This window comes from Mastigoproctus giganteus, chromosome 5 (assembly GCF_048544385.1).
Source record: "Mastigoproctus giganteus isolate SK-2022 chromosome 5, ASM4854438v1, whole genome shotgun sequence".
Taxonomy (NCBI): domain Eukaryota; kingdom Metazoa; phylum Arthropoda; class Arachnida; order Uropygi; family Thelyphonidae; genus Mastigoproctus; species Mastigoproctus giganteus.
Genome location: NC_143579.1, coordinates 81,398,517 through 81,421,131, shown reverse-complemented (window position 1 = coordinate 81,421,131; position 22,615 = coordinate 81,398,517). Strand labels below are relative to the sequence as shown.

Sequence of the window (22,615 nt, the reverse complement as noted above, 5' to 3'; positions counted from 1 at the left end):
GATTATAATGATTTATGCACAAACATCAAGCCATGATGATGAAGAGCTTGAAGAAATGTACACTGAAATTGGGAGTCAAGGACCTTCACAAAGTGCATTAGAAAAGGTGTGACGCCTAAGCAGTGGAATAATGCAATCATAGTTTTGCTGCATAAGAAAGGAGATGAATCAGAAATTGGAAATTATAGACCAATTAGCTTGTTATCCCACATCTACAAGTTGTTCACAAGGGTCATTACTAACAGATTAGAAAGAATACTTGATGAGAATCAACCGAAAGAGCAAGCTGGCTTTAGGACAGGATTCTCAACTATGGATCACCTTCACATAATATCACAGCTAATGGAGAAAGCAAATGAATATAAAACACCATTATGCCTGGCATTTGTGGATTATGAAAAGGCATTTGACTCCATACAGCATAAGGCAATGTTTCGGGCACTGGAAAGACAAGGCATTGATATCCCATATATTATGATTTTGAAGAAAATATACGAGAGTGCTACCTCCTTTATTAGACTAGACAAAGACAGTAGGAAATTTAAAATTGAGAAAGGAGTTCGACAAGGAGACACAATATCTCCGAAGCTGTTTACTGCTGCCCTTGAGGAAGCTTTCAGAAGATTAGACTGGTCGCAGAAAGGAGTCAATGTGAACGGAGAGTACCTAAACCATTTACGATTTGCAGATGACATTGTGGTCATAAGCCATGATCCCAAAGAATTAGAGGAAAATCTTAATCAGTTATGCACAGCTAGTAAGGATTTTGGACTAAAGATAAATATGGCTAAAACAAAAGTAATGATGAACAAGTATGCCACAGAAAGGGAAATAATGATTGAAGGAGCAGTAATTGAAAAAGTGGAGTCATATACTTATCTGGGACAAGTTATTAGCTGTAATAATGATAAATGGCTGGAAGTCAAGAGAAGAATAAATTCTGGATGGATAGCATTCAGGAAATATAGTCACATACTGAAGAGCAATATCCCAGTTTGTCTGATACGTAAAATAATGAACCAATGTATACTCCCCACCATGACTTATGGAAGTGAAACTTGGGCACTCACCAAAAGAATGGAAGAGAAGCTGAGAACTACACAGCGAAGAATGGAACAAATCATATTGGGAATCAGACTGTTAGATAAGAAGAGAAACACATGGATTAGGCAACAAACTCAAGTAAAGGACATTCTTATCAAAATTAAAGAACTAAAATGGTCTTGGGCAGGACACATAGCTCGAAGACATGATGACAGATGGACTAAGAAAATAACAGAATGGTATCCAAGAGGAGCTAGAAGAAAACCTGGAAGACAAAGGCTGAGATGGATAGATGAAATTCATGAGTTTGTGGGTAGTAAATGGATGTCCAGTGCTCAAAACAGAAGGAAATGGAAAGTTGCTGGAGAGGCCTTCATCCTGCAGTGGATTGAAAATGGCTGATGATGATGATGATGAAAGTTCTGCAATCAAATAGGGTGACGTCTAAATATTTGAATGAACGTTGATTCTTGAGTGCATGTCCTTTATAACGAATGGTTGGTGGTCTGTTAATGTCAAGACAGCCTTTGAGAAGCAGAATTCTGCTTTTATCTCTATAGATTTCCAGCTTATTCTCTTTAGCCCAAACCGACAGGGCAATTAAGACTGTGTTGGCTCTGGTCTCAATAACTGCATGAGTAGGGCCCTCAACAATGATAACCAAGTCATCCGCATATGAGAGCTGTGTCGTGTAGGGGAAGTCCTGCAGGAGCCATTCATCCAGAATCATATTCCAAACAGCTGACCTCAGAGCAGAGCCCTGTGGGCAGCCTCTGGTGAGTTGGCAAGTGATATTATGAAATTTTGTTTTCATGGTAACTTTTCTGTTATAGAAATAATCTGTAAGACATTTGAAGATGTTGAGGGAGCAGCCAGATATGATGGCTTGCCGCAAGATCCCTGGCCACCAGACAGTGTCAAAAGCTCCCTTAAAATCTATAAAAATTGCCAGTACGTAACGAGCATCAGAATTATCTGCCAGCTGAGTGGTTTTCAGTAGTGCATCAATAGCTGAGCACTCCTGCTTGAAGCCAAACTGGAGTGTAGAGAAGAGTCCTTTGGTTTCATAGACAGACTGAAGACGGATGAGAAGTAACCTCTCAAATACTTTTCCTAATATTGACAATAGAGCAATTGGACAGTATGCTTTGGTTGCACCAGTGGGACAATTTGGATCCTTGGGTAGAAGCCTGAGGTTGGCATGTTTCCAAAGTGTATGAAAGGAGCCTTCGATAAGACACGTGTTTAATAGTTGTACTAGAACATCGGGTGCAACAGATCAAAGGTACTTGATGGACTCCCCCTCAATGAGGTCCAGTCCAGGAGCTTTTCCATTTTTGATTTTATTTATGGCTAATGCAACCTCCTCTTCTGTGGCTGAGGGCAAGTATCCCTGATTCTCAGTGATGACGTTTCTGTGTACTTCAGTGTCATGATCACGACTGTCTTGGTAGATTATTCCATCTAGAATCTTGTTCATTGTCTCTTCCCAGGAAAGCGTCTCCGAGGAACCCTCAGAATGGATAGAATGTATGATATCTGTGGACCCAACTTTGTTCCTTATGAGCTTGTGAACCAAACCCCAAGGGTTTTTATTGCTTTCCGTCTCCGCACGCCAGGAACTTTGTTTGGCATGATAAATTTTGTTCGTGTATTCTCTCCGGCTTGCATTGTATCTTTCCTTGTACTGTGCTATTGTTTGCAGTGGATGTGTTCTTCTTTTTCTTTGTAACTCTTTCCTTGCACACTGGAGAGAGAGGAGCAGGGATATGTTAATTCTTCTGACCACCAGGAAACTGATTTTGGATGTGGGGTACATTTTTTCCTCGAGGCACGTGATGCTTTATGGAGTAAGTCTTGCAGGAAATTAGTTTTCTGGTAGCTATTCATGGTTCAAAAGCGCTCAGCTGAATGGTGGTGAAGAGCATCTTGGATAATGTTCTCAAAGATATCCCATTTGGCAGTTCTAGTGGAGAATCTGATGGTATCGTGAACACATCAAACGAGATACAATTATACTTAAAGCAGCAACAAAGGAAGTAAGGGAACCTCTAAACTTCAGTTATATCAAAGGAGGCAGCAAAGGAAGTAAGCAAACCCTTAGCCATAATTATGAGAGTTTCCTTGGACTCAGGGGAGGTACCCATGGACTGGAGATGTGCAAATGTCCCCAATACACAAAGGGGGATAAAATGGCGACACGAGTACAGTGAAACTTTTCCTAACGGACACTTCTTGTTAACGGACATTTCTCTACAACGGACATTTTCAAATTCCCCAACTCACCTCTATTGGTTTTAACGTGTTTGCAGCTTCTGTCTAGCGGACATTCTCTGTAACGGACGCTGACAGGCAATCTGCCCTGTTTCGTTTAGATTAGCACTTAATTTGATCTCCCCATAGCGGAGGCGCCTCCGTAGCCAGGTGGGAAGGAGCAGCAGTGCGTAGCACACGCTTCTTGATTAGACCGGGGTTCGAGCCTGTCACCACCAAATACGGAGTTTGCGGAAAGGTCAGGGAATGACCACCGCATATCCCCGGAGCAATATGGCCTTAGTTGCTAATGCTCCTAAAAACCAAATAACAACAACAACCCATAACGGACAGCGGGTGAGCTTACGGCCCTTTTTCTAGGAACTTTTCTTCCACGTATTACCACAATTGTGTGTTTATTTTCTATTTCTGATTCTCTGAATTTTATCAAGGTTTACGTCGCGTTTCTAAACCCTTTTTCAAGAATTTTAAGGCACGTGTAAAACTTCTGATGAATTCGGTGTGTGCAGGGGGGGGGGAATATGGTTGGCCTTTCGTCTTTTCAGTTTCAGTTTTCAGTTTTGTTCAGTGTCGTGTGAAGTGCACAATGTCTTCTCGTAAACATTTAACTTTAAAAGATAAAGTCGAACTCATTAATGCGTATGATCAGCAAAAAAATAGAGTTCGCACTCTCGCTGCAAAATTCAAAATCGGGAAGACGCAGGTAAGCGACATCCTAAAGGAAAAAAATGAACTGCTCAAACAATTTTGGCAACACGGAAATGATCAGGTTCAGAAATCATTCCCGAAAACTGTTGGACTTCAAATTGACAATGTTACGTATGAGTGGTTTTGTCGCGAACGTGCTAAAAAAATTCCCATTAATGGGCCTATTATTAGGGAAAAGGCTTTGGAGGTTGCGAAATCTATGGGAGTAAATGAGTTCAAAGCTTCTGTGGGATGGCTAGACAAGTTCAAAACTCAGAATAAAATTTCTTGGAAAACCGTAAGTGGTGAAGGTGGATCTGTTGATACTGGGGTTGTAACAGAGTGGACTGTCAAATTGGAAGATTTATGTCGTGATTTTGAAGCTAAGGATATTTACAACTATGACGAAACAGGGTTGTTTTTTAAAGTTCTTCCTGAAAAAACAATGAGTCTAAAAAATGAAAAGTGCCAGGGCGGAAAAATTTCTAAGGAACGCTTGACTGTACTATTGTGTACAAATATGCTGGGAGACTTTGAACAACCTCTTGTTATAGGAAAAACACAAAATCCTCGTTGTTTCAAGGGCATAAAGTTGAATCTTGAATGTTGATTGGAAGTCAAATAAAAAAGCGTAGATGACACGAGATATCATGAGCGAATGGATAAGTCACTTTAACCAAAACATGATTCGTCAAAACAGAAAAATTATTCTTTTCATGGATAATGCTGCATCTCACCTGCACATTGAATTGTCCAACATTCAAATCGTTTTTCTGCCACCAAACACATCTGCAGAGTGTCAGCCCTTGGATCAAGGGATAATAAAAAATTTTAAACTTCACTACAGAAAACATGTTTTAAGACATCTCATTGCAAACATGAACGATGTAACATGTGCGAGTGACCTTGCAAAGAAAATCAGCATCCTAGATGCGATTCAATGGATTTCCTCTTCAGTAAACGCAATTAGAAAACAAACTGTCGTGAACTGTTTTGTAAAGTCTGGCTTCTCAAATGCAAAAATTGAAGTTGTGAACAGCAATGTGGAGCACCAAGAAGAACAAGAACTTCATCTATTGATAATGTACGATACTTCAGCTACAAGTGACCCTGGCTACAAAGATATAGACTCGAACCTCACTACAGAAGATGGTGCTATAGATATCAACGACATTATCATCGATATTTTTCAAGAAGTTCCTCATGAGGATGAAGAAAGGGAAGGAGGTCATGATGTTGAAGAACATATTAACGACGAACCACAGATGAAAATAGAAGAAGCGTCCATACAAATCAATCGTTTAAAAATGTTTTTCGCAGCTGAAGTATCTTATTGAAGGACTTTCGATGGTTTCTTCACTCCAAACAAATGTTGAAAACAAAATTATCAGCCGGAAGAAGGTGCAGAAGAAAATAAGTGATTACTGTATGTATTTTTCATAAGATGAAGTCATAATATGCATAGCACAATTGTATGTATATTATTTACAAAAATATTGTGCAAAATCTGTATATAATTTAATTTAATTTAATTTTACATTAAACTTTTAACGATTTTTCTTTATCTCTTGTGTATGTAATTGTATATTATTTACAAAAATATTGTTCAAAATCTGTATATATTTTAATTTAATTTTACATTAAACGTTTAACGATTTTTCTTTCTTTTTTTTTTTTCTCCCTCAGACTTCTTGTTAGCGGACACCTCTCTAACGGACACATTTTCGTTCCCCGTAGCTGGCCGTTAAAGGGAAGTTTCACTGTAATTACAGACCTGTTAGTTTGACTTCTGTTCCAGTGAAATTAATGGAGGCACTGGTTAAAGAAGCACTGCATCTAGACAAGACTTCAGTTGTAGCTCAGACACAGCATGGGTTTGTTAAGGGGAAAGACTTCTCTGACCAATTTGATTGGATACTATGATGTAGTCACAAAGGAACTGGATGCAAAGAATAATTTTGATATTATATATATATTTGGATCTTAGAAAGGCTTTTGATACTGTTGCACATGGAAGACTGTTGCACAAATTTGAGCAGTGTGGCATTGGAGGCAAATTGCTGCTATGGATAAAGGGATGGTTGAGTGGGAGAAAACAGAGAGTGGTAATCAATGGACACTGCTCTTCGTGGACTAATGTTATTAGTGGAGTCCCTCGGGTTCAGTGTTGGGTCCATTGTTGGTTTCTGTATTTATTAATGATACTGATGAAGGTATATCAGACTTAATGTCTAAGTTTGCAGACGATACAAACATTGGCAGGGTTGTTAATGACACTAATGACAGTACACTACTGCACGAGGATCTAGAAATGTTGAGGAGATGAACTGAGAGGTGGCAACTAAAGTTTAACGCTGACAAATGTAAGGTACTACATATGGGTAGCAGTAACCTCAAAGTAACATATCAAATGTGTGGTGCTGCACTCAAGGTGTTAGAGAATGAAAAGGACCTGGGTGTAATTATGCAGGCAGATATGAAGTTTTCTGAGCAGTGCAGATGGTCTGCAAGAGTAGCTCATGGTGTCTTGTCAATGATATACAGGAATTTTTCTAGCAGGGATAAGGAGGTGATTATCCCCTCGTATAAGGCAATGGTCAAGCCACACCTTGAGTACTATATACAGATCTAGAGACCTCATTTTAAGAAAGGTGTAGAGCTGCTGGAATAAGTACAGAGAAGGGCAACAATATTAGTGAATGGAACAAATGGTTACTCTTGCAAAGAAAGTCTTAAGTTTTGCAAATTACAGTGGCTGGAGACTAGGCACCTGCAAGTTGATCTGATTGAGGTGTATAAAGCCTTGAATGGTTTGAGCATGCTCAATGCTGACGGGATTCTTCCTCTGTTGTAGAAGTTGATATCTTAAATAGATTCAAGGCAGAACTAGACAACCATTTGGAACGAGTGAATGGGTGAATTGAGAAAGGGTTTCTTTTTTTTTTTTTTTTGGCTGATGCTATATGATGCTATATAAGATGCTATATACACAGTCTTTTAAAATGCACTGTTTGCTTGATGTTTGCGGAGCAGTCGGGTACGGGACATGATACTGCCAAGAGGGATGTCTTTGTGTGTGCACGATGTAAGGAGTGCAAGGAAATCAGGCGACAACTCAGCGTTGTTATGGGCCTTTATGAGAGCTTGAAGGACAGGGTGGATGCCCTCGAAGGATCTAAATTGAGGGGCCCATCAAGCTCTCAGCTGCCCACATCAACGCCAGAGCTTGCACTTGGTCATCAGGCAACACAGAGGCAGCCCCCTAGGCAGAATGCGCTCGTCCCACAGGAAATAGTAGTTGTTGGTGACTCTATTGTCAGGGAAACGGGGAACATGCTTTGTAAAAAGGATAGGTGGAATAGGACCAGGGTATGTCTGCCAGGGGCAAAGGTTGATGACGTTGCAGAGCGGATATCATCTTTTAAGGGCACAAAAGGTGATATAGTTGTACACGTTGGCACTAATAATATTAAGAGTAGGAGACCGGCGGAATTACTTAGCAAGTACAGGTCACTGTTGAAAAAAAGCCGTGAATTAGGGTGGAACTTGAAAGTGTCTGCAATTCTGCCCAGACACGATAGGAGGGAGTATATGATGAGAGCCTTGTCGATCAATTCGGCCCTGGAGGGATTGTGCAAGGCTCAAGGGGTAGAATTTTTTTCAGCCTGGACTGTACTTGTTAACAGGAGAGATTGCTTCTACAGGGATGGGATACACTTAAATAGAAAGGGTGCAAGAATTTTTGCTGATGCTGTCGAGGCAGTGTTAGGTGGATCGGAAAACTGCTAGTTGGGGGGAATACAAGGACTAATAGATTAACAGTAGCCACTGGCAGAGGTGGAAATGATTCTTGCACTGCTTCTATTGAAATGAGCAGAAGCCTGAAAAACAAGATGCAGGATATTTCAGAGACTGCTGGTAGTCATTGCGGTACAAGTAAACACATGGGTTGTGTTAGGGTAGCTAAGAATAGAAACAGGTGCATGTATACCTGCGTGTACACCAATGCTAGGAGTTTGGTAAATAAATTTGATGAATTTGAGGTATTGCTCAAAACATCAAAGGCAGATATTGTTGGGATATCAGAGACGTGGTGTCACACAGATATAAGTAATGCGGAACTGGAATTAGGGGAATACAATGTGTATAGAAAGGATAGACAGGACAGGAGGGGAGGAGGGGTTATGCTATTAGTTAAGAAAAAAACATAAAAACCAAGGAAGTGAAGCCAGTCGACATCGATGGACAGGGCAGTGTCGAGTCAGTTTGGTGTGACATAAGCATAGGGAAATCAAAATTGAGAGTAGGAGTGTGCTATAGGCCTAATGACTCTGATGAGTATAATAAGATATTGTACAGGGAAATAGAGTGGGCCAGTAAATCAGAGAGTCTTATAATGGGGGATTTTAATTTCCCAGATATTGACTGGAATTTGTGGATTGGTCACTCGCACACTAGCAAGGCTTTTGTGGATTTATTGGATGATTGTTTTCTACATCAGCATGTTCGTGAGGCAACAAGAGGGAGCAATACTCTTGATCTGATTATCAGTAGTGATTCTTCATGCATTAAGAATCTGCAGATAAATGAACCACTAGGTGGCAGTGATCACAGTGTGTTGAAGTGGGATTTACTCAAGGAGGTAACTACCATCAAGGTAAAGGGAAGGGTTTTTGTTTTCGTAAAGGCGACTATGATGGTCTGAGACAGTATTTAAATTCTATACAATGGGACCAACTGATGATGTTACCAACAGCAAACTCAAAATGGGAAGCATTCAAGGAACTAATCTTGGAGGCTACCAGGCTTTACATACCAACTAAGAAATATTGTTCAAGGTTTAGGCCTAAATGGTTGTCAGATGAACTAATGAGACATGTGGCAGAGAAGAAAAATGCATGGGATACATACAAATTAATGGGTGACATGGAAGCCTATGATAGATATAAGTTGGTCTGTAACCAAGTCACAAAGGAGATTAGGCAGGCAAAGGCAGACTACGAAAAATCCTTGGCAAAGGATACAAAGAAAAACAGAAAAGAGTTCTTTACATATTTGAACTCGAGAAGGAAAGGGATGAATCAGATTGGTCCACTGGATATTGATGGTTCAACAGTTGAGGATCCTGCTCAGGTGGCTAACAATCTAAACGAGTATTTTGCATCCACGTTCACGCATGAGGAGTTATTCAGGAAGGAGAATGATGTAGGTAAAGTAAACATTGGCAGTGAGCTGGATGATTTTGTAATAACTGAGAGGAAAGTGGAGGAGAGATTGTTGAGGATAAACATAAAAAAGGCACCTGGGGTGGATGGGATCTATCCAGTTATATTAAAGGAGGCAGCAAAGGAAGTATGCAAACCCCTAGCCATAATTATGAGAGCTTCTTTGGACTCAGGGGAGGTACCCATAGACTGGAGATGTGCAAATGTAACCCCAATTCACAAAGGAGGATCAAAGGCTGACACAAGTAATTATAGACCTGTTAGTTTAACTTCTGTTCCAGGTAAATTAATGGAGGCACTGGTTAAAGAAGCACTGCAGGATCATCTAGACAAGAATTCAGTTATAGCTCAGACGCAGCATGGTTTTGTTAAGGGCAGGTCTTGCCTGACCAATTTGATTGGGTACTATGATGTAGTCACAAAAGAACTGGATGCAGGGAATAACTTTGATATTATATATTTGGATCTTAGAAAGGCTTTTGATACTGTTGCACATGGAAGAGTGCTGCACAAATTGGAGCAGTGTGGCATTGGAGGCAAATTGCTGCTATGGATGAGGGGATGGTTGAGTGGCAGAAGACAGAGAGTGGTAATCAATGGACACTGCTCAACATGGACTAATGTTATTAGTGGAGTTCCTCAAGGTTCAGTGTTGGGTCCTTTGTTGTTTTCGGTGTTTATGAATGATATTGATGATGGGATATCAAGTTTAATGTTCAAGTTTGCAGATGATACAAAGGTTGGCAGGGTCGTTAAGGACACTACTGACGCTATGCTGCTGCAACAGGATCTGGAAAGGTTGAACAGATGGGCTGAGAGGTGGCAAATGAAGTTTAACATTGACAAATGTAAAGTACTACATATGGGAAACAGTAACCCCAGAGCAACGTATCAACTCTGCGGTACTACACTGACAGTGGTGGAGAATGAAAAGGACCTGGGGGTAATGTGCAGGCAGATATGAAGTTCTCTGAGCAGTGCAGACGAGCTGCAAGAGTAGCTCATGGTGTCTTGTCAATGATATACAGGAATTTTTCTAGCAGGGATAAGGAGGTGATTATTCCCTTGTATAAGGCAATGGTTAGGTTACACCTTGAGTACTGTATACAGGTCTGGAGGTCTCATTTCAAGAAGGATGTAGAGCTGCTGGAACGGGTACAGAGAAGGGCAATAAGATTAGTGAATGGAACAAAGGGTTGCTCTTACGAAGAAAGGCTTAAGTTTTGCAAATTACAGAGTCTGGAGACTAGGCACCGGCGAGGTGATCTGATAGAGGTGTATAAGGCTTTGAATGGTTTGAGCATGCTCAATGCCAATGGGACTCTTCACCTTGCTCAGAATAATCACCTCAGAGGGCATAAATTCAAATTGAGGAAGGACGGATGTCGGATAGATGTGCGGAAATTTGCCTTTGGCCAGCGGGTGGTTGGTGGAACCGACTTCCATCACTTGTTGTTGAAGTTGATAGCCTAAACAAATTTAAAGCTCAACTGGACAGGTATTTCGAATGAACGGAGGGGTGAAATGGGAGTGGGTTTTTTTTTTTTTTTTTTTTTGGCTGATGCTGAATAAGCTTGCTTTCTTGCATCATATGCCTCTACTAATGCTAATGCTAAGCTTGATTTCATGCATTATGTGTCTTTTACTAATGCTAATGCTATAATTATGAGCACATCCTTGGATTCAGGGAATGTTCATATAGAGTGGAAATGTGCTAAGGGCTCACCTACTGATAAAGGAAGATCTAAAGGTGAAGTGAGTAATTACAGACCTGTAAGCTAGATTTCCATGCCAGTGAAAACAATGGAGTTGGTAATTAGAGAAGTAATGCAGAATCACCTTGATGAGGATGTTGTTATAGAGCAATCCCAGCTCTATAACAGCATCCTCATCAAAGACAAAAACCCTGTCTAACAAACCTGATTAGGCTGTTTGTTGCAGTTGGACCATAATGGCATTAAACCGCCGTTGCACCATAAAACCTCCAATAACAACATATCTGTTGCACAGGGTCGAATCGGCCCCATGCAACTGATGGTAGTATGTGCTTCATCCATCCAAACAACTGAAACTCCTGATACTTTTTGTTGAAAACTTTCTTCTTCTTCTTCTTCCTGTACAGTATTAGGCCTAGTGGCCTGTTACAGTCTCTCTCCATCTTTGCAGGGGTCTGTCTTTCCTTCTCCAGGGTTAGCTGTTTAGAATCTCTTTTAGATAGGTCCATCCTCTATTCTCTCTACATGCTGGATCCATCTGTTTCTGTATGAGTTGATAAAATTCAGTACTGAAGTTGTCTACAGTTGTGACAGGATGTCTTGATTTATTTTCATGAAGTCTGGTATAGCCTGCAATTCTGCACCAGTGAACCTCCTCCTATCCCCTTTGCTCATTGTCCATGCTTCAGAGCCATGGGTTAGGATAGGTCTGGAGAGGGTGTTATGTATCAGTGTCCTTGTTTTCTTGTGCACCAGATTAGATTTGGAAATATAATTTATGGTTTTCCTGTGTAATTATTTATTTTTTGCTCAATATCTTTTTCTTTATCATAGGACAAGTGGAATCCTAGGTATTTGAATGTGTTAACTTGTTCGATAATATTATTGTCAATGCAGATCTTGCTTCTTATTGGATCTCTTCCTTTAAATGGCATCACTTTTGTCTTTGAAGTTGAAATTTCCATATTAAATGATTTTGCTATTTTGTTTAATGAAAAAATGGCTTTCTGCAATGGGTTCTCTTTTCCTTCTATTAGAACTTGGTCATAAGCAAAAAGCAGTGTGTCCATTCTTGCTTTGTGACTAATTTCGATGCCTGTCTTAGATATTTTCTTCCATTCTCTTATAATATGATTTATATACTGTACAACACGGTTTCTCTCTAACACACTTGATAAAGTGCAGCAATCCTCACACAATACAGTTTCACTCAAACACACGGTTAGAGAATTATGGGTAACCTTACATAACACTATTTTTGAGCTTTTGTGAGGGGGAAAACTGCTATTACATTGGATGTAATTTTTCAACATTTCCATTCTTTTTTGTGAATCCCAGCTTAGGGCTGACTAATCGTTATGCAAAAAAAAAAAATTATTGGGAAATCCCCGTGTTAGGTTCTCTACTATTGAACTTGTGGAAAAATCTAGATTTCAAAGTTTTATTACTTTTGCATAACGAGCAAAGCCATCCAAAAGATTTAAGTCATCCAAAAGTTGAAGTAATGTTCCTACCATGGAAATGTTTTTCAATTGTGGACTGTATCGGAATCATAGCTTTATCGCTCCAAGAAGTACAACTTCTTTAATTAGATCACGGCATTATATATCTACCTTTGACACTCATTACATTAGAAAATCGTTACAATGGATTTTGGAAAAAATTGATTCCAAATTGAATTGATAGAAAATTGAAGTGATAGAGGCATGGAAATGTTTTTCAATTGTGGACTGTATCGGAATCATAGCTTTATCGCTCCAAGAAGTAAAACTGTCAACATTAAATGTGTGTTGGGAAAATGTATGGCCAAAGTCAGTTCATTCAGGAAATATGGTCGAACTGACAGAAAACGGAATCAGTGCAATAGTAGAACTTGCCAAGTCGGTAGGAGGGAAAGGTTTTGATTATTACTGAAGTCATCGTGGATAGCACAGTTGACAGATTCGCCGTCTTCCCCACACCGGGTGAAAAAGACTAAGTTTGAATCCTGTCATCGACGGGAGGAATTTTTATGGGTGTTTTTCACAATGTGGCTGAGTTAGTCGGTCTCAGGTGAGAGTAGCATGGTTTTTTCCTCCCATAAACTGAGTTTTTCATCCAGAAAAATAGAAAATTGACCTCAGAACACTCACAATTTGACCACACAGAGCAACATAGTCACCTTAGTCACCAATGCTCCTAAAAAAAAAAAAAAAAAAAAAATATGTTTACTGAAAACTTTTAAGAATTACTGGTAGAAAAAGAGGTTGGCAAAGTGGATTCAGTGGAAATGGCATCGGAGGCAAATCAATTCAGAGGATGAAATTTTATTTACTTATATTATCAGGTGGTAGATGACTTTCATCAACCGGTGAAATACCACCACTTTGCTTATTGGAGGCTTGAAGTGGTGAAACCCATGTTTAGTCTCTAGAGCAAAGTTTCCGGCATCCCCCTCTCCCCATACTTCTCCTTCAACCCATGCACAGTACTAAGTACTATAGGTTTTGATACCTTTCGTGTTTGGGGTTTTCATAAAAAAAAAAAAAAAAAAAAAGTGTGTATGCAGATAAATTCTGAACTTCCAAATTTTACACTAAAAAGTATTTGGAAAGGCATTAAGTTAGCCAAGCAATTAGAATCTTATTTTTTGAATTCAGATTCTTCCACTCAAAGGAGCCCAAAGTTCAAAAGGAAGCTTCAAAAATGCTTAGTTCCATACAATGAAATTCCAAAGATCTATCACGCGAAAGTAAACAAACCCAGATTAATGATTTTTTAAAGAGAGCAAAAGATACACGAAATCTAGAATGGTGTGTTTTTGTCAGTTTTGTTAACGAAATGGTGTGTTTTTGTCAGTTTTGTTAACGAAATGATGTATTTTTATCAGTTTTATGAAATGGTGTACTCTTGAAATGTAACCCCCTTTTTTGTACTGGCTCTTAGTCCTGTATAACACAGTTTCGCACTACACAACATTTTATAGGAACCCAACTACTGTGTTATATGGGGGTTACCTGTATATGTTGAATAGAAGCAGGGAAAGTCCACATCCCTGTCACACCCCTGTATTTATTGTCTCCAATTCACTTGTCTGTGATTCAATTTTAATTTTTATCCTATTACTTATTTTTATAGATATTGAAGATGGCCTCAATCAACTGATTTGGTATATTGTTTTATTATTATTAACCATATGGTGCAAGGAAGCCTGAGGCTTATGCTGCACCAGCCAAAAAAAAAAAAAAAAATTCACACATTACCCTGAGTAAGTGAGTGAGAGACAGAAGCAGAAAGGAATCACCAAGAAAAAGAAGAATGATGATATCCAGCTCAGGGCCCTGGGTTTGCCAAGCCCATACTCACCAGATGTGAGCCCCTGTCTTCTTCTAAGATTTCAAATAGTTTTGTTTGGTTCACCCTGTCAAAGGTTTTTTTGTAATCTATGAATAAGAGAAGGGTTTCCAAATTAAACTCTCTTCTTTTTTCTATCAGGAGCTTGAGTGTGAAGTAAACATCAGTTCATGATCTTTCCCTCCTGAACCCATTTTGTTCTTCTCCAAAGTTTTTTTTTGTAGTATTTACTAAATTTCAGTTTTAAAAGGCTTGAGTGTACTTTATATCCTGAATTTAGGAGACTGATTGCTCTATAATTATTGCAGTCATTTATATTGCCTTTTTTTTTTAAATTGACACTACAAGAGCATTTTGCCAGCTATCTGGTGGTGGGTGGCCTGCAAAAGTCATATTTATCAGTTCAATGTTAATTGTTCTATATTAATTCCATCGTCACATGGACATTTTTGGTTTTTACTATTTTTAAGCATTGTTTCCAGTTCTTTGTTAATGAAGGCTTCTATTATATTATTGTTAGATATTTTAGCCAGGGGTTGATCAACTGTGGTCCATAGGTTTTTATAATAGTTGAGCCAATCTTCTAATGGTATTGTGATAATTTTGACTGTTTCCTTAAGGTTATTGTTCATTTGTCTTATTACTTTGTATACTCTAGTATTTGGCTTATTAATGTCTTTTTTTAAGTTGGTGACAAAATTGTCCCATTGATCTCTATGTCTTTTCGTGTTTCTCTTTTGGCTATATGGCTCTTTTTTTTTGTTTATATTCCACTTCATCTTCTAGTTTTTTTGTGGTTATCCATTTTTTATATGCATTCCTTTCCTCCTGAATAATAGTGCTGATTTCTGCATCATCCCACTGTTGCAACCCCATTTTTCTCCGCCATCGTGTTTTTACACCTAGTGTTCCTCTGCTGATTCTTCCAAGATTTTGCAAAGGTGGGTCCAGTTATCTCCTATATTTACTCCTTTTTTTTTTTTTTTTGTTAATTCCTAGTTTGTTAATTTCTTGTTATTTCTTCTGTATTTCAGGATCATTTACAGAGCTTACTTTATATAGAGATTCTTGAGATAGCTGTTCCTTTTCATGCCTCAGCCATGATGGAGGGAATCTCAAGGTAGTCACACTTTTTGTGATTTGATTCAATTTCATATCCTCTAAAAACTCTTGTGTCAAGTATGATTTTTCTACTTTGCTGTTTGCCAAAGTATAATCGATAATACATTTTGTTCCTATTTCTGACCATGTATATTTGTGTGCATCTTTATTTTTAAATATTGTGTTCATTATTTTAAAATTATTACAGACTGAGAAATCAATTAATCTTTGGCCATTTCTACTTTTGATTGGTTCCCCAAAGTTGCCTACGTGATTTTGGATTTTTATATTTCCTACTCTAGCATTCATGTCTCCCAGTATTACTGAGTATTGCTGGGATAAGCACAAATGTTTCTTCATATTGGTTACATAAAATTCTAGAAATGTCTCTTAATTATCACACAATCAGTAAAAATTGGCAATTAAGTTAAACCTAATTATATGCATGTGTTGATTGACATGTCATGAAGATAGAGTGATAGTAATTTCGCTTTACTGCCACATGCTTTCCTCATATCGATAATACTCTCTGGCTTCTTAACACTGATGCATTGCCTGGAATCCAACTATAACAACCTGTTTACACATGAATTTCATGCAACAAGTGCTGCTGTTAGCGACAAGCTCTTGAATCAAAGCATAGGTTGAAATGCATGGTTTGTAAATTTGCATTCGCTCTCTGACAGGTCTAAAGTGAATTTAAATTTTCAAAAATTAATTAAAAACATATTTTTAATATAGAAGAAGGATTTTTTCGCAGTTGCATCCTAAAATATTGACATTATAGGTGGCATCTAAAAAAAATTAATAATTTGAATTATTTTTTGCAGATTTCTCAAATTTTCACACAATTTCGCACTTCTATGTGACCAGTAGAGGATTAATGATCAATGACCACTGCTCTTCTTGGACTAATGTTACTGGTCGTTTCCTCCAGAGTTTTCAGTGCTGAGCCCACTGGGTTTTTTTTTTTTTTTTCAATATTTATTAATAATATAGACGAAAGCAAAGCAATTTAAATGATGATTAATCAAGTTTGCTGATGATACAAAGGTGGTTAATAACAGACCTCTGTAATTAGAGCATGCTACTCAAAAAAGACGTAGATAAACTAGGCATATACACTGAAAAATGACAACTGAGGTAGCTATGTGAGTAGCAATAATTCTGAGGAATAACATGGGCGTTAGCAAACTCAAGACATATGAGAATGAAAAAGTCCTAGGGGTAGTTATACAATCTGACTGTATAACAGATTGGCCCCACACTGTTTTGAATATTTATTAACTATATTGATGAAGGATCATCAATTTTAATGTAGAAGTTGATGACACAAAAGTCGGTGTAGTTAATGACTTAATCAGGAATCATCCTGGTTAATGTTAACAGGAAACAGGACCCATCATTGCAGTACCAACAAGTGTAAGGAAATTAAGCAGAAAGGTTGAAAAGTGGCAATTGAAATGTAATGTAATGTAATGCACTGCATTTTGATAACAGTAATCCCCCATCATCTTGACAGTGGTACCAATAACTGGGTGGTACCACAGTCAAGGTGGTGGAGAACAAAAAACACCTCGAATAATTACATAGTCCAAAATGAAATTCTCTGAGCAGTGCAGCACAGATTGGCTGCAAAAACAGCTCATGGAGTTCTGTCAATAATACGGCAGACTCTCGATTTACCGGGATCAGTTTAACCAGGACACTTCAAGATTCCACATTAAAAAAAAAATTAACCAGAAATCATAAAATTCAAGTAATAACTGGAATAGGTATAGACATGTTTTTCAAGTCATAAATAAGAAGTCATCATTGGGAGATTATTATCTGGCAACCCCCACTGTCTTCAGACCCGACGCTCAAAAAAAAAAAAAAAAAAAGAGAGAGAGAACACAAATGTTTAGTTTGTTTTAGTGCATCGCTTTGACTGTTGTTGTTCCGTTGCTCAAAAAAGAGAAAAATTTTATTTCGTTGTTTATGTCAGGGATAATGAATTTTTTTTTTTTTTTTTTTGTTTATAAATCGCGAAAATGATGGGTAAATGCAAACGAGTTACGCTTTCAATTAAACAAAAACTTGAAATTATTCAAAAGTTTGAAAACGGTGCATCCGTTAAATCTCTAAAGAATCATTATAATGTTGGTGACCAAACCATACGTGACATTGTAAAAAATAAAGGGAAGCTATTAGATTTAAAATCATCAAAAAAAATAAAGAGAAGCACTGCATTGGACAAGTGAGTAGTGCGTGGTAAGTTTTATATCTATTACCATATTTTTAACATAAGTTGCTGAACATTTTTGGATATAGTAAGTCCCCGACTTATGTAACTTCGAACTTACGTTAATTTTTTTCACAAATTTTTTTTTCTTTTTTAGGACTGTAAAATTTAAAACAGAATAATAATGATAAGCAAATAATAACGACGATCACGGCGCGTACAAATAGCACAAGGGAGATATGGAGTAACAAGCTTAAAAATAGGAATGACCTAAAAAACCTACATTTATTTAGGTTTTTTTTATATGACTGAAGATTTCAGTGAAGCCCAGTAACCCAGAGTGTGCAAATTGTTTTATGGTAGTGACCTCCAGAAATGTGTTTTAGTAAAATATGAGCTCTCGTGGGATGATAATAGTGAGTTTTTGCCTCAACTCCGTGAAGTACTTTACAGAAAATTTCATTTTGATGGTTATCATGGTGTCAACTAACAAAAGCAACAGCAGTACTAGTAAATCTATCAAAATAACAAAAAAAGGAAAGCGATCGATTCAAATCAGAAAATTAAAATAAGGATGTTTGAAAATGGTCAAAGATGAACAAGTATCACAAGAAATTTAAATTTGTCAGTGTCAACGGTGAACACAATAAAAAAAGGAGAAAGACAGAATAAGAGAAGCGGTGAAGGGATCGGCACCAATGAAGTCAACTATAATAACCAAGGCTACGAAATACATATTAATTTTTACTGTACAATTTTTTCCTTTAATGTTTTCTTTTCTTATGTGCCACTCCAGCAATTTCACCGCTGTCCCGACATAAAGTTTTTAATTGAACTAATTAAAAATATACAACTATTTTTCTATATATATAACTAACTAATCGAAAAATATGTAACTATTTTTTCATTCTTCTGAGGATATTATGTGGTTTTTGTAATTTTGGCATATCACGGATGTAGAAGCAATATTTTATTAATCATTCCCAAGTTACGTGAACTCGACTGACGTAAGAAGCCCTGGAACGTATGTCGGGGACTTACTGTATTTTTGGATTAACCGGGAAATCGATTATCCAGGATTTTTATTTTACCATCTATCCCGGAAAATCAAGAGTCTACTGTATACAGAAATTCTGCCAGCAGGGAGAAAGATGTGATGATCCTGTTGTATAAGGCAACATTCGGCCACACATTAATCACTGCGTCCAAATCTGGAAGAATTTTAGGAAGGACATGAATCTGTTGGAAAGAAAAGAAATGACTAGTAAGGGGCACAAAAAGAAAGAGTTCAGTTCTGTAAATTACAGTCTGGAAACTAGGCACCAAGGAAACCTCTGACTGAAGTGTTTAATGCTCTAAATCAGGGGTCCTCAAACTTGATATACACAAAGAAGTACAGAAGCCGTCTACGTCAAGGGGTCCACCATTTTGACAAAACTTTTATCCTTCCAAACCACATAAGATCACAGAAAGTGAGCTTAATGACCTCATCAGGGATCTCAAACTGCCAAAGAATAAGGCAGAGCTTTTGGCCTCAAGACTACAGCAGTGGAATCTTCTAGATCAGGGGTTTCCAAACTATGGCCCGCTGGCCGGATCCAGCCTCCGAAAGAATTTTATCGGGCCTGCAGGTATTTCAATTAGATAATAAAAATTAATGTTTATACGAGATCACAATAAAATTTATGAAAAACACATTTTTACAGATTATTTTAACATTTGTTGGTTGATTAATAGTGGTGACACCTCTGTGTCATCAGCTTAGTCTTGTTAGATATTAATTTTATTTCCACACAAAGCTATTCTTTGAAACATTGTTAAAATAATCCATTAATTTTGACCCTGTCATTAAACAGCAATAGGCATTAGAGACAGTAATTAGGGATTTCCTAATCATTTGCCAGCTTGCACACCAACCCTGATGTTCAGAGTATGGGAGCAAAAGTCACCCTAGGCTTCCACTACACAAGAACCCTGGATTCGTGATAAAACCTAGCACTAACAGCATGGTCTGATAATTGGTATTGGTAAGATCCTGAACCAGCCTGCACATGAACCCTGATGTTCAGAGTATGAGAGCAAAGGTCACTCCTGGCTTCTATTATACAAGACCCCCTCCCCAGATCCAGGATAAAATGACACTATCCTATTGGTTAATGGAGTTAATCCCTCTGCTAAAAATTAACTAGCAGCAGCTTGTATGCACATAAAGTTTCTGGTAGCATCAGCAAGAGGAGGCTGTCGGCAGGTATAAATTTAATTTCTTTGTATTACCTTAGATTTCCTGTTTTCTTGTTGTAACAGCAATTCGAAACTTAATACTTTAGAATTGTAATTTGCAAATTGTAATATTGGTAACTGCAATTGTATTATTGGTAATTGTAACTGTAATATCCTAAAAAATTCTAATTTTTAGCCCTTTCTGTTCTCCCACAGCATGGTCTGATGATGGGTATCTGTAAGATACCTGAAACGTCACCTTATTAAACTATATTATAATTAATAATGTAGTTTTATATTATAACATAAAACTAACTTTTATATTATAATAAAGTAGTTTATTTGGCAAACAGCCTAATAAACTATATTATTAATTTCACGTGACACAAAAGTGATATGAAACCTTTATGTTAAAATATTTCATAAAATTTTCAGACAAGTTCAGTGCTTACTTCAATATTCAGGAGTATTTTTTTTTTTTTATTATTCCAGTGACCCCATAAAAATCATGTCGAAAAAAAGAAAAGTTGAAGCTGAGTGTCACGTTTTTAATGAGCGGTGGCCAATTAATTACTTTTTTGCACTGCTCAATGATACTTATACATGTCTTATTTGCAATGAAGCCTTGTCAGTGTTCAAGGAATATAATGTGAAACATCACTACACCACAAAACATGCCTCAAATCATGATAAATTTCACAGAGTTCGTGGCAGAAAAAACACCAAGAACTAACACAAACTTTTCAAAGTCAACAACAGAAGATTAGAACTTTTACTCATCAAAATTTATCTGTAGTTAGACCTAGTTTTCGAGCCTCCCAAATCATTACCGAAGAAGGAAGAGCCTTTATGGATGGAGAATTTGTAAAACTAATGTTTGGCAATTGCAGAAGAATTATGTCCTGAGAAAGTGAAGAATTTTGTGTCTGTAAGTTTATCTTAATCAACTGTAACAAGAAGAATTGAAGATTTAGGAGCCAATGTTCAAAATCAACTCATAGAAAAAGTTTGTGAATTCATGCATTTTTCAATAGCAATTGATGAGAGTGAAGAATCAAGTCATATAGTTCAATTACTAATTTATATCCGAGGTGTAAATCAAAATTTTGCAGTAACTGAAGAGCTAGTTGCATTAAAAAGCTTGAAAGATACAACAGGTGAAAATATATTTTTCAGTGTGTCAGAAGAAATTGATGGCCTCAAACTGAATTGGGATTTGCTATCAGAGGTTACAACGGATGGAGCTAAAAATATGGTTAGTTCTAAAACTGGGTTCATGGATCAACTTCATAAATATCTTGAGAGTGAAAATATTAAAAAACCAATGTAATTTCATTGTAAAATTCACCAGCAGTCTTTGTGCAGAAAGTTTTGGGCATAGATTCAGTCATGTCAACTGTAATATCAACAGTAAATTTTATTTGCAAGACTGGTCTGAATCATCAGCAATTCAAAAATTTTTTGAAACTATTCAGGCTGAATACGGTGATTTGTTGTACCACACTGAAGTAAGACGGTTGAGTCATGGTAACGTGTTGAAGCAATTGTCTGAACTTAGGATCGAAATAGATCTATTTATGAACGAAAAATTGAAACCTATCTCAGCACTGTCAAATCTCAAATGGTTATGGAACCTCGCCTTTTTAACAGATATATGTGAACACCTGAATTTTCTGAATATGAAACTACAAGGACGTGACAAACTTATCAATGAACTGTATTATAATGTCAGAGCATTGGAAACAGAACTGGGGTTATTTAAAAGTCAACTCAAATGATATAAGATAGCAAGCTGTATAAGCTTGCTACTTTATATCATTTGCCAATAGTAATACTAATACTAAAAAGATCCATGGAAAAGTAACAGAGTAAGCAAAGGTATTGAAACCTATTACAGTAACAAGTTGATTTGTATTAGTACCACAGAAAAGTTAGGCTGTCAAAGGCTGATTACGCTGCTAGCTTAAGAAAGCAAAGAACAGGGAAAATGAGTTTTTCCATGTATGTCAATACAAAAAAAAAAAAATAGTTTATTGCATTACTTCTAGATGCTTAGATAATTCCCTCCCTTTCCTTTTAATCTTTACTCTAGCCCAAAAGAAAAGGGCAAAGTGGCATTTAAACCACTTTGCCTATTTATAATTATCCTTAATATTATTACTACTATATTTCTCCCTCTACGACAGATAATAAACTTTTAATGTTTCCATATGCAGTTGGGGTACACACAATCATTTTTTATTGTCTGAATAACTTAGACAATGCCCTTAAACAAATTTTATTGATAAATGGCTTTACTCTGAACAATATGTAAGTTACTTACCATACAAATAAAAGCATTGTAAAGCTGACAAATGAAACTGCTTATCAGAAATTCAACACCTTAACAGATATATAGCTCTGCCAAGTTTACTTCTATTTTTCTAATTAAATCTTTAAAATGTAATACTTACAGGATCAAGTAGATCATTTTCTAACTGTCCTGATTCATCAATGTTACCAAATAAGAAACCTGTTAGAGAAAGCCTTTCTCTTTCTCCCTCACCTTCTTCATCACTGTCCATTGTTACTCTGAAATAGTGTTTGTTGAAGATATCATATATCACTTTTTTAGTAAAATACTGACAATTAAAATTCATAAAATCAAATAATATGCACAAACACTGAAATAACATTAAAACAGAACTACCCACTATAATAGGAGCAAGTGAACTACACCATGGGTATAAAAGCTCAGCTGGGTGAATGAGCAGGTGTTTAAAGCTGGAATATAGTGTTATATAGGATGAGCA

The 22,615-nt window shown here is 37.2% G+C and overlaps 1 protein-coding gene across 1 annotated transcript in view; it reads right to left on the bottom strand.

The window, feature by feature from the left end:
• Window positions 1-22,387, bottom strand: part of Taf1 (TATA-box binding protein associated factor 1) — an 818,869-nt gene extending 796,482 nt beyond the window's left edge. The window contains exon 1 of the mRNA XM_090374096.1: window positions 22,277-22,387. Coding sequence (XP_090230222.1) covers window positions 22,277-22,387 — 111 coding nt within the window. The remainder of the gene's footprint in view (window positions 1-22,276) is intronic.
• Window positions 22,388-22,615: the final 228 nt, after the last annotated feature.